This window comes from Urocitellus parryii, chromosome 5 (genome assembly GCF_045843805.1).
Source record: "Urocitellus parryii isolate mUroPar1 chromosome 5, mUroPar1.hap1, whole genome shotgun sequence".
NCBI classification, from domain to species: domain Eukaryota; kingdom Metazoa; phylum Chordata; class Mammalia; order Rodentia; family Sciuridae; genus Urocitellus; species Urocitellus parryii.
The window spans coordinates 53,249,789-53,266,892 of record NC_135535.1 but is presented as its reverse complement, the minus strand read 5'-3'; the positions used below and the strand labels follow the sequence as shown (position 1 = coordinate 53,266,892).

The window sequence follows — 17,104 nt, the reverse complement described above, 5'->3', positions numbered from 1 at the left end:
ACACGTTTACCTCCCCACCTTTTCAAGCTATGAAGATGACTTTGTATTCTCAAGACTCTATGGGCTCGTATTATGTTAATAATAATAATAACAGCAACAATAAAAATAGTTATTATTAATAATTATTAATAATAACAAATAATCCTGGGGTACTGGGGATAGAACCCAGAGGCACTTTACCACTGAGCTACATCTGCAACCTTTTTAATTTCTTATTTAGAGACAAGGTCTTGCTAAGTTGCCCAGGCAGACTGACTTTGAACTTGAAATCCTCCTGCCTCAGCCTCCTGAGTTGCTGGAATTACAGGCTTATACCACTGCAACTAGAATGGGGGGAAAAAGTCATACAACTAAATGAAGGGTTTGACTTCATGGCAGTGACCACTGATAGAAGAGTTATCAGAAGATCTGTATGTTACTTCCAAGGCATCATTATGAAAATGGAAACAACACTTCAAATGGTCTCAAAACTTTGGGACCCTTGGAAGGAAATGGCAGCCCTCACTTTGGGAAAATACCTTTTTCTATACAATAAGTGAATGAGCTGGATCTCTCCAACCTTATTTGCTTGATGACTAAAATGCATTTCAAATAGCCGCTACACGTAGCTCTCCATGTACCTACACTCCATAATCCATTTTAGGTAAAATCTAAGATGCCATGAAATATATAGTATGTCATGACTTTACGTACAAATAAGCAGGAAGGTAAGATGTTAATTAGAAATTCTTGCTTTACAAATGTTAAAATGAGAAACACACAAAATCCCAAATCTTGGCATGGATGGGAGATCCCGAGGTGTGGCAAAGAGATTGAGGACACAGGATTTTTGACTCCCACTCCTGGGCTAGATGGAAGCCTTGCTCCTCAGTAGCTGGGGGACTTTGAGCAAATTGCTTCACCTTGCTGTGTCTTCATATATTTTTCATGAACAGTATTTATCTAATATTAGCAAGGTCTTCTTATTAAATACAATCTATTACAGTATTTAGTATGTGCCCAGCATTTACTAGCTATCTTATTATTGCTATCACTGTAATTCTCACAAGAATGGAATTAAGAACTTAACAAATCTTAAATGGTTTCCTTTAATCTGAATGAACTCACCTCATCTTAGTTGCCAAACCTTCAGACATTGTTTGAAACAACTGGTAATGGCTTAGCTTCCTTAGTGCCTTAGTTCTCTAGAAATAAAATGAAATCTTCTAAAATGGAGCCAAAGCACCTTCCTAAACTGAAAAACACTCAGCGCCCTAAGGAGCTGATGACTCAAACACAATGGGTGATAGTTTGCATATTGCTTTGCATGACATTTGCATGCTACTAGTTCATTTTTGCTTGAAGTGAAAATCTACCCACCATCTGCTTCTTTCCTAGTCCCTTAAGATTGCTAGGTATTGAACTGGCTGCCTTTGCCTGGGAAAAAAATAAAGCAACTGGTGAGCAACATGCAGTGACTGCATGCGTCTCTATGGCTGGTTAGCTGGGAAGTCTGTCTTTGGCTGCAGATCAGACCTCTGAGGCTGTCACCCGCACCAGTGTGGACCACTTTACACAGAGGATGGCCACTGTCTCAAACACCAGTAAGCTACAAACAGCATCAGGCAGCATTTTCTGAAGACAACCCCTGAACACACATATGCCTGATGGTAAATATACAGCTAAGTGGTTTAGTTCTTTGACCACTGGTGGCCTCCAAATCAAGACAATGCAAAACTTTCCCTTTTTCTGAATGTGAATAATTACAGGGCAATGAACATACAACAAAGATTTATTTTCACTCTCAAAACTGTCATGGTCTAAAGTAAACATATGACAGCTAATATCTAGAAATTAAAAAATAAATTAGCACTTCATTAATCAGGGCCCTGTTACCAGAATCTGTCAGCCCTAATCATGTTTATACTAAACTCCTAAATTCCTGGACTGCTTGTCCTTAGGTGATAATAGAACTACATTTCTATAGAAATGAAAAAGTTCATTTAGGTTGTTCTCTCTTGGGAATAACTGAATATTTTTAAAAATTCAATTATTTATAGTATATCATTAGTATATAAAGTAGGCAATGATCCTATCATTGTATAAAATGATACAAAGTATCTATGGTTTATAAAAAAAGCTGTAACTAGCACTCTAATGAGTAAGTGTCCTAATGAATTACACAGATAGTTAATGGGCCTCAATTAGTGTGTGTGTTTTTCAATGTAAAGGCCACTCCATGAGGTTAACCTTTAGGAACATTCCAAATATTCCAGCCAACTCCTTTGTCCTAAAGTGATGGGAATAGGGAGGTGGGATAGACCCGAGTAAAGTCTACAGACTGAAGGGCTAACCAAGAGCCTTGAGAATTTTCTAATACTTATTTGGCATGGATTTTGACCAATATTCTCCGCACTTTTCCAACATTTGTCTAACATGGATTTTGATCAATGTCCCATATCCAGAAGCTATATATGCACCTAGACTATTATTTAAGTGGCAACCTGCCACCAGGTACCCTCTCACCACGTGGGAGTTCTCTCTCTTTTCTTCTCACTAAATAAATCCTACTTCTTTCACTTGTGCCCTCCATTATTGCCTATGGCTTATATTGTGAGACAAGAAACCAGAAAGAAATTGGCATCAAGTTGCTAGGGTTTGCTGCAACACTGGAGGGCACAGCCTGTCACTAAGAGCTGCAATATGCCAATCAATAATAGTGGAAAAGAATCTACTTTTCTAGCTGTGACCTTTGTAGCTGATGCCAGTGGGCACTCCCTGCCTTGATTCGCTGCTAACACTAAAATAGGCTTTTTTGGCTGCAGAGGCCTGAAGCTTACACAGAGCCCACCTATCTGCCAGCAGAAGTAGAGAACTGAGTTTCATCTCAAACTGTGGTTTCACTATCAATGATCCATTTGATAAAACCTACAAATGCCAATTTATATTGTTTATGCTTCTATATGAACTATGACCCACGTGGGACAACCAATTAATTATAAAATCCCAAATTCCTATCTGGATATGGGGGCCTGAATACTACAAATGAAATTAAGCTTATTAGGGTTTAGAGGTACTATTTTATCGTAGGTTAATTTTTTATTTTATGCTTTACAGCTTTATTAAGGAAAAAAAGCATTTGTTAGGTTTTAAAATTATTGGAAATAAATGTAGGGTGGGTGCAGCTCAGTGGTAGAGTGCTTGAGCAGCATGCACCACCCCCCAAAAAAATGAAAAAAAATCATACTTTCTTAAACACTTAGAAAAACAGGGTCCTTAGTTAAAATTCCCCAAACTGACCCTTAAGAAACATTTGCTGTAGAGACCAACCTATATAACACTAATTTACTTTCCATACGTGTCACTTCCACAGGACAAGCTTCAGAATGCCAGAAATTTTAGAAGTTATCTGGCCCAATACAACCACCTGTACAGATGAGGAAATCCAGGTCTGGTCTGGAAAATCAGCTCTCAAGGAAAAAAAAAAGGATGGGGGTGGGGGCAACAGCCCAGGAGATGAACACAGGATAGGAGGCTCCGGGGCAGGGCTGGAACTTCTGGGACATAGAAACCAGGGCTAGGCAAGTGTCTCTGGTAGGCAGTGTGGACCTTTGAAGAAAAACTTGTATAAAAATGAGGAAAAGGCACTGGGGAGAAATTTAGTCTTTTTCTTTTTTTTGTACCAGGGCTTGAACCCAGGGGCACTTAACCACAGAGCCACATCCCCAGCCTTTTTTTTTTTTTTTTTTTTTTGAGAGAGAGAGAATTTTAATGTTTGTTTATTTATTTTTTAGTTTTCGGAGGACACAACATCTCCGTTTGTATGTGGTGCTGAGGATCGAACCCGGGCCGCACGCATGCCAGGCGAGCGCGCTACCGCTTGAGCCACATCCCCAGCCTTTTTTGAAATATTTTATTTGGAGAGAGGGTCTCATTAAGTTGCTTGGGTCCTCACTAAGTTTCTGAGGCTGCCTTGAACTTGCGATCCTCCTGCCTCAGCCTCCTGAACCACTGGGATTACAGGTGTGTGCCACTGTATCTGGCAGGAGTTCAGTCTTGAAGGAGGATATTCTAACATAAAAATATTCTGGGCATGGAAGTTAACTTCCGAGTCTGGGGTCAGTTGGTAGAGGTGCTTCCTCATGGGTGGGTAGGGTGGGAGGTGGCCAGGGAGCAGGTACTGAGTTTGCTAGGAAAGCAAACTCACTTTAAAAGACACGGAACGGGACACAAGAGGCGGACGTGAGCATGGCTGCCGAGTCACTCATCCAGTCCTGCTTAGTCGGAACAGACAGGAATTGCTCCTCTGCTGCTCATCTCTCTCCCAATGATGTCATGATCCAGAACTGAGCCAGAGGCCGGAGTCCGGCCCTGCAGTGTGTTTGACAAGCTCCCGATTCCTGTCCAGAAGCTGCTAAACCCTGAGGCAGGCAGGGAAGGAAAGGAGGAGAGACAGGATATGCTATGATTTTCCTTTGTCCCCATCTTGAAGATGTAGCCTTGGTCTGTGTCTGTACCCAGGCAGGCCAACCTTGATGAATGGCACTCCTAGGACTACCTGTCAGCTGGCTTCCAGGCTGGGCTCAACGAATACGAAGCCCAGGCAAGAGACGAGAGGGTGGGAAGAAAGAATTTCTTTAATTTCTCCTGTAGCTCTTGCCCTATAGCCCCTCATTAATGGCACCTACTCTCCTGGGGCTCTGGAATAGCATTTTTTTGGTATGTGTGTGGTCTCTGCAGGCCTAGGGGGACCAACTTCTTCCTGGGGGCCTCCATACTCCTGGCCAGTTCCCTTTTACTTCTTCATTGATGCAATGAATTGGAGTCTGTCTCCTGTCAGAACCATGCCTGGGCACTGGGAACAGAAGCTATGAGAAAAAAGCATCTATATTCTACCATATACTGGGCAAATGTTTACACTGAAACCGGAGCTATCTTACACAGTAAAATAGAAGATGTACTTATACTTTTAAAATAAATGTTCCTTCAAAAAATCCATCCTTGTGGGGGAAAAGGTACATTCATACACTGCTACTAGGACTACAAACTGGTGTAACCACTCTAAAAAGAAGTAGGGAGATTCCTCAGAAAACTTGAAATGGAACCACCATTTGACCCAGTTATTCCACTCCTCAGCATATACCCTAAAGATTTAAAATCAGCACACTACAGTTATGCAGCCACATCAATGTTTATAGCAGCTCCATTCACAATCACTAAGCTATGGAACCAACCTAGGTGTCCTTCAACAGATGAGTGGATAAAGAAAAAGTGGTATGTGTGTATATATATATATATATATATATATATATATATATATATATACACACACAATGGAATATTACCCATAAAAATGAGTAAAATTATGGCATTTGCCAGTAAATGGATGGAACTGGAGACTATCATGCTAAGTGAAATAAGCCAATTCCAAAAAAACAAAGGTCAGATGTTCTCTGATATGCAGATGCTAACACACAATAAGGGGGGTGGGGAAAACAGATGTACTTTGGATTAGACAAAGGGGAATGAAGGGAAGAGAAGGTGGATGAGAATAGGAAAGACAGTAGAATGAATGAGATATAACTTTCCTGTGTTCATATATGAATACACGACCTGTGTAACTCCACATCATGTACAACCACAAGAATGGGAAGTTATATTACACGTATGTATAATATGTCAAAATACATTCTATTGCCAGGGCAGTGGTGCCCGCCTGTAATCCCAGTGGCTCCAGAGGCTAAGGCAGGAGGATTGTGAGTTCAAAGCCAGCCTCAGCAATGGCAGCTCAGTGAGACCCTGTCTCTCTATAAAATACAAAAATAGGGCTAAGGATGTGGCTCAGTGGTTGAGTGCCCTTAAGTTCAATCCCTGGTACCCTCCTACCCAATTATATTCTATTGTCATGCATAACTAAAAAGAACAAATAAAAATTTTTTTTTAAAAATCCATCTTCAAACTCCAATCACTGTTGCCTCGGCAGTTCTGTGTCCTCTGTTCTCTGGGATCTTCAGGGAAATGGATGGTATACTACAAGGAATAGAGACACCTCAGGCCTCAGTCTCCTGTTTTGCCCATGGAAATAAAACTGGGCTGCTTTTCCTGATAGCCTCCAGGGGGCTGGTTTTGCAGGCTACAGAGATAGTAGCAATGAAAGGAGATGGTGACTGGGAAGGGGAAAGAGGTGGGGGTCAGCCCTCCAGAAGGGCCAGAGTGAACAGGGGTGCTGACCAGAGGCATGGGACCTAGAGGAATGAGAGAATCCACTGCAGCCCTCACCAGTGAACTGCTCCTCTTCTGAAGACACTGTGTTTCGATTTTTTGTTATTTTCAGAATAAAGAGTGTTTAGGAAAAGGTCCTGTTATATAGCCATCTATTTTGTTAGAAAGCGAAGAAGTGTATAACACATAGTAGAACATTTTTCACCAAGTCTGTAATTTTAAAATTCCTCGCACTAAAAGGTAAAGAAGCATCTCATTATTTAAAATAAAATTATGACACTCATTTATCATTTTCCCTGGCCGTGCTGGATAAAAGCAGGGTTAAACATGATCTCTTGGCTAAAGTTCCCTTTAACTGAACCTGGAAGAGAGGAGACTGCAGCCTCTAAGAATATGTGCATAAAGGGAGCAACTTCAGGGAGGGGACAGTGAGAAGTCATATGGGGAAGTGTAGGCAGCTGGGAGCCCCGTCTGGTCCTCCTCCAAGTACCCACTTCATTCAAATCCCCTCTCTGCTTTAAATATTCTGCCTCTGCTAACCTTTCATTGAAAATAAGTTTCTGAATTCAAAATAACATTTTAATACTACTGGTGTAAAGTAATTGCAGGTCTATAGACGAACTGCTACTCTGAACAATCGAAAGACTACCTTTAATTCCAATCTGATGGTTCTTAAATGAATCTTTATTAGGACGTAGGTTTATGTTTCTTAATCCCGAATCCAAGCAGGATTATTTTTATCTCTAATTCTTTAATTTTTTAAAGAAAAGATAAAAATGATCAGAAGGTATTCTAGGAATCAGACGGTGAATGCACTTACCTGCTGTCCCCAGCATTTGCCACATACAGCTTCCCCAGAAGGCAGACCACAATAAGGGCCGTGCAGCCACCAGATATATTATATGAACTTCTCTCTCGTTCTATCTGTAGGTCCTGGAGAAGAAAAGAATGTTAGTGCTGGGTTGTGAGGAAGTTGTATCCAAGGCTTTCTTACCTCTCATTCCCTGGACACAGTCCTATGTGTCTGGATATGCTTCAAGAAGGGACAAGGACATCCTCTTTCCTACCACCTATTGAGCACTTCTGGGAGGGCATCTGTACTAGACCATCTGCACACCAGAGACAGGAAACACAGGATGGCAAACAGATACAAAATTCTTCAGAAATGAGAAGAATAAAATGCCACTCATTATATATCACAGCTTCTGAAAGCTTGTGTCTTTGTATGGACTGCCTGAGCTGCTCGGCAGTATATGGATTAGAGAGGCTGGAGTGTTAAGAACTTGGACCTGATTAGTGTTTTTAACTCCAAAGTCTCAAAAAAATACTAGTTTCCTGTGCAGCTGTATAGGCAGCTTCAGCATAGGCAGGAGTCACCCATGACTTATAGATCAAACAGAGAGGCTTCTGAACTTTGATCTGACTTTCCCTCTTCCCACAGCTACTAATTCAGAACGGTGACACACTCATAATAGTAACATCCAACATTCACCCAGAACTTTCTCTACATTGGGCAGCACGCCGAGCACTTTACCTGCACCACCTCATTTTAACCTCAGGATCGTTATTACCAATCTTGTTGTTCTGATGCAGGGAAGAGGGGTAGACTGCTCATATTTACCTGGTTATAAACCTGATTTCAACCTGGTTCTCCTCCAAAACCTTATTATCTGCCACTTAATGAGGCATCCCCAAGAAACTTAACAAGAGACCCTTTTTTTTTTTTTCTTTAAAGTACTGAGGATTGAACTCAGGGGCATTCGGCCACTGAGTCACATCCCCAGCCCAATTTTATATTTTATTTAGAGACAGGGTCTCACTGAGTTGCTGAGTGCCTCACCATTGCTGAGGCTGGCTTTGAACTCGTGATCTTCCTGGCTTAGCCTCCCAAGCCACTGGGATAACAGGCATGCACCATTGCGCTCAGCGAGACCCAAATTTTTATTGACTTAATGTGCATCATCAAGACAGATGCCTTTGTCATAAGACCCAGCTATACTATGCCTTGGTATTTACCCTGAAGAATAAAAGTCATCATACCACAGTGATATCATACCGCAGGCATATCCATGTTTATAGCACCACAATTCACAATAGCCAAATTATGGAACCAGCCAGGTGTCCATCAACAGATGAATGGACAAAGAAAATATGGTATACATACCAAATGGAATTTTATGTAGCCATAAAGAAAAATGAAACTATGTCATTTGCAGGAAAATGGGTGGAACTAGAGACCATTATGTTAAGTGAAATAAGCCAAACCAGAAGGTCAAGGGTCCTATGTTTTCTCTCATAAGCGGAAACCAGAGGAAAAAAGGAAAAGAAAAGTGGCAGTGGGGAGAATCTCAGGAAAATCAAAGAGAAATCAGTAGAGGAATGAGACTAGGGGAGGGAGGGGGAAGTGGTGGGAAGTGATATTGGCCAAATTATACTGTTATATTATGTGCACGCATGGATTTGTAACAACAAATACCATCATTATGTACAACTATAAAACACCAATAAATGTTAAAAAAAAAAAAGATGTCTTTGTGAAATTCTATGTTAATGGCCAGAGTTAAGTGCTCTGTGTTCTCAGAAAATTCAAACTGAGTGGAGAAGATACACTGAACACCAAGCTTGAAGCTATCTACCACTGTTGGGGCAGAGGGAGCGGAATTGAGGGTTGGGTAAAAATTACAAGAAGAACGGAGCCCAGCCTGAGTTTTGATGGTGCTGTTGGCAGATTTAGGACCAGGGCACTTTTGTGATTCTTAGAAACCTAGGGAGTGAGAGCTCAGCTGCTTCAGCCAGCCTCCTCATGGAACAGGAGAGAAAACTCTGTAATCCAATGTTTTACTAGCAACTGCTATGCTCCGGGGGCCAGAGATGGTGGTATAAAGAGATAAATCGCCAGTGGGAAACTGCAAGCAGAAGAGGCTCAGCTGAGGAAATAAGATTAGGAGCAGCATGGTTAAAGAGTAAATACAGAGAGACTCAAAGACAGGATGGAGGAGGAACTGACATACTGAGAGTGAAGTGGGCAAGAAGAGGGAGGGCTGAGAGCCATGGGGTTTGGGGGGCATACAAGGAAAGATTCTGATGAAGATTTTGGAGGGGGCAGCAGCACCAAGTCACAGAAGGGTCCAGCAGAGGACCACAAAGCCAGGACTACACTAGATATATATTTTTTTACATTGAAACTCCATATAAATAGACTTTCTTAAAGGATTGTCCTAAGGATTAAATTAGAGGGCATATGCAGGGCTGGGGGAGCTTAGCAGTCCATATGGATCCTTCCTACAGCCTAGAAACTTCATGATGGAAAAAAGTTATTATTATTATTATTTTTTTGCTTACTTTGGATTCTTAATACCTACACAGGATCAGCTAAATAGTACTTTAATAAATGTTCAAAGGACAAATGAATATACTTTAAAATGCTTGGGTTTCCAGATTATCTCCCTACCACCTTATCTCTGAATTATCATGAGAAATGGATTCTGCATTTCACATATGAAAAGCTTACCACACGAATGCTCATGGAGATAACAATTAAGCAGGAACCTTTGCCTCAGTGAAATGCCCTCAGCGGATAAGAAGGAATGAATGATTATCAGCTCTTACAGAAAGAGGGTAGGAGGCTGGAGGGTAAAAGGAAGATGTAAAAAATGTCAGATAGGACGGATTATCTCAAGGAAGTAAAAAAGAGGAGAAAAAAAATCCACATGTCAGACATTTTGTGTTTAACCTCCAAAATACAAAGCCAGAACCAACAAACCCATCCACAAAGTTTTTTTTTTTTTTTTTGCATTTAAATAACCATATAAAGTTGATATCAGGGTACATCCATATTCCATACATAATCAATTCCAAGTCTACAATCCAAAATTACTGGTTTTAATACATTGGAAGAAATTGCTCTAGAGCTACAGAAACTATCCCTTCTCAACCAGAATCAATATTTGTTTGAATACCTAAAGTCCGATTCAAAGATGATTTTTATTAAAAACTCAGAGCACCCAGCTGCTTGCAAGCGATGTGTATGGTGCCTGACCTGCATCTAGCGAATTATCACTGCAATCCAAAAGGGAGGAAAGCCCTTAGGGTACACAAAGTCCATGTAAAAGAGCTGTTCTGAGGTGAAGGATTCCCTCAGGACTCAGATAAACAAGTTTATTTTGCATTTTAGGTAGGGGTATTATTTATCATGGTTTGTAACAGAAGAAAATCTAATTTTAAAATTACTGAATCCTTAGGGGGAGGAAAAAAAAAAAAAGACCGAGTGTTCAACACCAAGATATTGTGCTATGGTGTTCGTAGTCACACTTCTTCTTGAGTGAAAACATCCCAGTTCCTAAGCTGAGTTAATTTCTTAGTATTATATTAATGGTGTGGCTCAAGATTCTTTCCTAATTAATTATATTGTTTCTTTCATCTTTTCCTATGTTTCAACTACATTCCCTCCGTAGCTGGATCCCAATAAGGAATGCTAAATCTGGCAGTGCTTTCTCACCAAATGTGGACTCCAGTGTAACTATTTTTTATCCAAGAAACTTTCTAACTCAAGCTTGCTTTCTTTGGTCCCCTCCTCCACACCCATGTGGGACTATGCATACAGGCACAGTACACACACAGGCACACATTAATTACAAGTGTGCTCTCTGCAGTCGCGGTGGCAAGCATTTGAAAGAAGTGTTTCTTGCAGCCTTCATCCCCCTGAAGGATTCACTGACATTAAAACACACTCTTCCACTTCTTCTAAAACCCAGCACAACTAGAACAGATTTCTAAAAATAATTGCTTCTTTCCCCTCCTCCCTAGAAGCCAAAATAGCACATTTATTTTTTCCTACTTACACCACCTACTCCTCTTTAAAAGATGTTTCACCAAATCTTAGCACTGAAAGGAACATTAAAGCACCATCTGGGTGGTTCTTTTACTATCAGATTAAACATGATAAATGAAGTCAATAAAGATATATTTACCATCGAATTAACTGCCTTTTCCCTTGAACCCTTCATCTTTCAAATTAGCTTAAGCTTTTTACACTCTAGGTAAAAAATAAAAATGTAGGACTGTTTTTTAAAAAAACCTTCAAGTTCTGGGAATTTTTTTCACAAATCAATGAAATTGTGAGAAAAGCTGCCTACTGCTTTGTGCAAAGCAATAACTTATTTGCAATGTTTCCCCATTTTAGCCGTCAATGAACTCCGAGACATCCAAGACATAAGTCTAGAATAATTCACTAGCAAAACACATACTATCATTCCTTTCAAGTGCCTCTAAAGGATCACGTAAATGACTCAGAAGATTCAATTAACAAGATAATTGGTTTATCTGCTCAATCAAGGGTCCTGAAGCCCTCTCAAAGCAATTTTCTGCTTAGCAGGACTGAGTTATTCTGGGCTGTGTCTGCTTAAATATTACATTTAAGCCAGACTTATCTCTAAATCAAAGAATAGATCCGATTTTTAAGACTGGGATTTAATTTTACTTATTTTTGTTGCAAGGAGTGGGAGCAGAGAAGGAATGGAGACATGTGTGTGAAATGAGGCTGATTCAACAGGAAAGAATTGCAAGGAAAAAAATCATATTGCCCAGAATGGTTGTAATTTGGTTTGGAAGTCTCACAGATGATGCAACTCCAGGGTCAGTCTTTGTTTCCTGCTAATTTCAGGTTGCAAAAGGAAAGCAAGAGCAATCTGCACAAGAGAGCGCGGGTGTTGGGTAGTTTCAACAGGACGTGTCAGCTCCCACTAGCTGGGTTAAAATATGGTTCTGAGCACACTGCTAATAGTGTCAGTCACAAATAATAAGATTCTGCATGGTTTTAGTATCCGGGTCTCATCCTGGTTTATTCTGAGAACAAGGCCATCTGCCAGCCAGGCAATGAGGGAAAAAGGGAAAGAAAAAAAAAAAAAAAAAAATCCAGTCCTGCTTACTATTGCCACCTGCTGGCTGCCATGAAATCACATGCTTATTCCTTCCTGAAGGAACTTCCCATTCTAACAAAAATGAAGACAAAACAAAACTGAAGCTTAAATAAAGGCAGACATCCAAGTTCCCAGCTTACCATTAATATGTTAATTTTTAAAGTGCTAGGATTTATAAACTATGAATTAGCTTTGTGTTCATTCTCTCCCTTTTTTGTCCCAATGTCACTATTTATATAGTTTTTGACAAAACCAAGCTGGTATTTCCAAACACTTACCCTATAATAGAAAGATGTGTGGTGATTTTACAAGTTAAAATATTTGCATTTTCCCCTTTTCATAATAATCAAGTTCCTAGAATATTCCTCACAGTGGCAGGAAATCGATACCCATAATGAAAAGGAAACAGAATTTCAAATCCTCCTGGCTACGCCCAGAACTCCAGTCCAGAACTCCAATCCCAGAGTGATAGGCTAAAAGGCTAACCATGCTGGCTCGGTTCTGATTCCTACCACAAGCCTCCTATAACTACCCCAGCACTGGAACTGGCTTCCTCAGAGAGTCTGAAATATTGAGTATTCAAGCATTTTTTTTTTTTCCTGGAGGGTGAGGAAGTAGGGAGTTTTGAAATAAGGACTTAGAAGACATATTTTATGCATCTGGATTGTTTGTCCTGGACCAAAGAACAACTTAACCAAGTAATAAAACTTAGCTGCTGACCCAAGTTGCTGCCAAGTATTGTTGGGAAGAGAAGTTAGTTGAAAGGTTTCTGTGGTTCTGGTCCTTGGGGAAGGCACGATCTGTTTTTCATGGTGGACACAAAGGGGACTAGGCACACAGCCTTCTTACTAGGAATGAAGACCCAGGATGAGATACAAGGGAGTCAGGGGTAAACCTGCCTCTGACAGCTGCACAGTAAGTCTTAAAGACCAGAGGTCAGAAGCCACCTTCCCCACAAGCCCCACGCAGTGCCAGGCAACCCGAGGATCAAAGATGAAAAGCAATGACCTCAAAGAAGCATAGTGTTTGATGAAACCACCAACTTTCTGTATTCAAAGCACAGCTTCCTCTCTTCTGTTAGACTATATTTTGCAAATTGTCCCTTCTGTTTCCTAGAAATAGGTACTACTCATTCTGGAGAGTGTTTCTGAGTATCTTTACAGATAGTCCATTACTAGTGATATGAACTCACTACCTCCTTTAATGTCATTTAGAACATCAAAATAAATGAGATGTGGTGCCTCTCTACATTCATATAATGTATAAGTACAAATGCCCCCAAATAAAAGATCTTACCTTTTATTTCTGACCTCCGTGGTGCTTGGAAGAATGTTGATTGTAAAAGGTAAGCTTAATAAAAAACAGTGATTGAGAAAAGAATTGTTGAGAGAGAGAGAGAGAGAGAGAGAGAGAGAGAGAGAGAGAGAGAGAGTGTGTGTGTGTGTGTGTGTGTGTGTGTGTGTGTGGTGTGTTAGAGTTCCAGGGATTCTCACTGCACATTACTGGACTTACTATAAGTAAGGCAAAACCCTTGGAAAGGAAACACTCCACCTCTGAGGGTACTGCACCTGACATGCTGCTCCTCAGGAGTAGATAGATGTTGCAGAGATGGACGTCAGTGAGGCAAAGTAGAGGCTCAGGTGCAGGGGCTCGGGGACTGCACTTTTAGGGACTAAAAGTGGAAGACAAAGCAAGAGAAATGTTGATATGGAAATCTTAGTGGAAAATGAATTTTCCTATTATGGATCAGAATGGCAGAAACCTGCAAGATCCAAAGAACATCTGGAAACAGAAAGTGGTTGGCTTTGTGGGGAAAAGTGTTCAGGAATGGCTTGGAAATTCTAAAGCTAATTCTCCCTATAAGGGATGGAGAGGAGCCACCTGAACAGGTCAACAAGTAAGGAAACTGGCTGTACCTTGGGCATTTAAAAAAAAAAAACCAAAGCTTTGCCTTGAGACAATGGCTGTCAAAAACCTAATACTGAGAGGAGGAGGAGGGAAAAAAAAAACTTGTTTTAATATGAGTTGGCGGTGGCCTTCAGGCTGTTATTTTGAGAGGATGTGATGTAATTTCTGTGTTGCTCGTTCTGAAGCACACCTAGAACAACTAAACGATTAAGCCGGCAGGCTTTCTGACACCGGAGTAGATGTTTCTGACGTCCCTGACAAAGTAAAGAAAAACAAAAGTACCTCTTTAGGATGAAGGTAAATATAAGCTTATCATTAAACACGGACACTTCTGAGAATGAAAGAGGACAATATTAATAATTACCCTGGGACTACAGGCATCAAGTAGCTCAGTCCCTGTCAAACAGAGCATGAAGTATGGCAAATTTATCAAGCACTATGAGAACCAAAGAACAGATGGCAGTTCTCACTTAATAAGGCCAACCATGTGGTACAAAGTCCAGGTAGACAGTAGGCATGTGGAGGCTGAGAAACAACCTGGGGGAAAATGTGTGAAGAGGAAGCTGGGGTGGGATAGATTCAGTAGGAACAAATATGGAAAGGAGGTGAGGATTAGAGCTGGAAGTACATCCAGGTTGAGCATCTCTAACCCCAAAAGCCAAAATCTGAAATGCTCCAGGATCTGAAACTTTTTGAGCACTGACCTGACACCATAGGTGGTAAATTCTACAAATAGAACTTTGTTTCGTGTACAGTTATTAAAACTATTGCACACAATTATCTTCAGGCTAGGCTTATAAGGTACACATGAAATTTAAGTGAATTTCAGGTTTAGACTTGGGTCCCCTTCCTAAGAGCTCATATGGACATACAAATATAACAAAAGCTGAAAAAAAAAATCCCAAATCTGAAACACTTCTGGTCCCCAGCAATTCAGATAAGGGATACTCAACCTATAATATGCCATACTGAGTCCCACACAAGATGGGTTCCAGACCGCCGCCTCTCCAACTCACTTTGCATCATTTCTATGCTCAAATCTATCTTCTCACCACAGCAGATATCAGTTTGCTGCTTCACCTCATCTGGGGTCCCTCTCTCTCTCTCTCTTTTGTGATGCTGGTGCTTAGTCTCAGGACATGCTAGGCTAGTGCCCTACCACTGAGCCACATCCGCAGCCCTGGGCTCTTTCTTTGATGTGGTTCTTTGCAGTTTCCTCAGCTCAGAGCACTCTACTAGCCACCCCCACCCCACCGGGTTTTGTGTCCTTACCTCCCACAACTCATCACCTCCCCTTTGTCTCTTCACCAGACCCCCACTTTGCCTTGGATCTTCCCTCCTCAGGTTCTTCCTATTTATATTTTATTTGTTGGATACCTATCTTTTCCTAATTTGTTCAATGCTCTATTTCCATTCAGGCCAGGCTTATAATTCATTCTCAAAAATATTTATTGACTGAATAGATGACGTAAAAGTAAAGCAAGATTCCTGCTCACCCCACTCCCCCCCGCCCCCCAAAAAAAACAGTTTAAGAAAAATTCCAGGTAATAAACTGCCTAAGCCTGAAAAAAATTAAAAGACAAACATGAAGCTCATTATTAGGGTTTTTTTTTTCCTGAATGAACATCTTAAGTACAATTGCTGACAGCAACCCTGAGCCATTCATGTTTAGAAGCAGCCCAAGACCCTTGTGGAAGCCTGAGTCAATGTGACATTGGCCTCTAGTGGATGAGATTGAGAATACAGCCGTTCCTAGTCAAAGGTCCTTGCAGCCCTAGCAATGACGGAAGGAAATGAAAAATCCCATAGTTTCCTTTATTTCTGTCTTCTACAGTGTAAACTGAGATTTTTAAAAGTTCTTTTCTTCCTTTCTCCATTTCAGGGAAAACACAGCATCAAATTCCTGCCTCAGTTCAATACTTAGCATTGGGAACATTAGTGTCTAGAAGCACTTATTCACATCACAGCTTCTCTGAGAGAAGCTAAGTGTTTAGAGTGTAAGGTTTTACAGCAAGTGTAAAGTTAAAACCATATATATATAATACTTTTCTTCCTTGATCCCTTTTTTCCTAAGTGATATCTCACCCAATATCTATTGGGATTGTAGGGTTGGAAGCTACCAGACATTCCCGAAACAGAGAGAATTTTAAACCATCTGCTAATCAAAGGGTAAATATAATATGTATGATAGGAGAGAAAAGCTGAGACCAAAGAAGGGATGAATTTAAATTAGAAGCAGATGGCAAGGGTGTGGGGGGAAAAGGTACACTGATTCACTGCTGGTGGGATTGCAAAATGATAGAACCACTTTGGAAAGCAATATGGAGATACCTAGAAAATTTGGAATGGAACCACTATTTGACTCAGCTATTCCACTCCTAGGTCTATACCTAAAGGACTTAAAAGCAGCATGCTACAGCGATGCAGTCACCTCAATGTTTACAGCAGCTCAATTCATAATAGCTAAACTTGAAAACAGCCCAGATGCCCTTCAATAGATAAATGGATAAAGAAACTGTGGTATATATACACAATGGAATATTACTCAGCTTTAAAGAAGAATGAAATTATGACATTTATGGGTAAATGGACAGAATTGGAGAATATCATGCTAAGCAATATAAGCCAATCCCCAAAACCAAAGGCCAAATGTTTTCTCTGATAAGTGGTTGTGGATCCATAATGGGCCAGGGGGGTCAGCAGAGGAAGAATCGAGGAACTTTGGAATGAACAGAGGGGAGGGAGGGATAGGGAGGGGGAGTGTGTGTCGGGGAAGATGGTGGCATGAGATGGACATTATTACCCCTAGGTATGGGCATAACTGCACAAATGGTGTGACTCTGCATTGTGTACAACCAGAGAAATGAAAAGTTGTGCTCCATTGTGTAAAAATAATACAATAAAAATAAAAAATAGTAAAAAATAAATAAATTACAAGCATGTGCAAATTTGAGGTGCAAATACATGAACTGTTTTTTTTTTCTAAACAAATTGAATGATAATGCTCATTATTATTTGCTTTTCCCCTCTTATTAGGTAGATGACCTGCCATGGTAAAATCCTGGAATGGGCACAGT

At 40.6% G+C, this 17,104-nt stretch overlaps 1 protein-coding gene across 1 annotated transcript in view; it reads right to left on the bottom strand.

Annotated features, from left to right (window-relative positions):
- Ppm1h (protein phosphatase, Mg2+/Mn2+ dependent 1H) overlaps positions 1 to 17,104 on the bottom strand; it is a 256,218-nt gene that overhangs the window by 124,737 nt on the left and 114,377 nt on the right. The window contains exon 4 of the mRNA XM_026392985.2: positions 7,022 to 7,134. Within this exon, the coding sequence (XP_026248770.1) occupies positions 7,022 to 7,134 (113 nt within the window). The remainder of the gene's footprint in view (positions 1 to 7,021; positions 7,135 to 17,104) is intronic.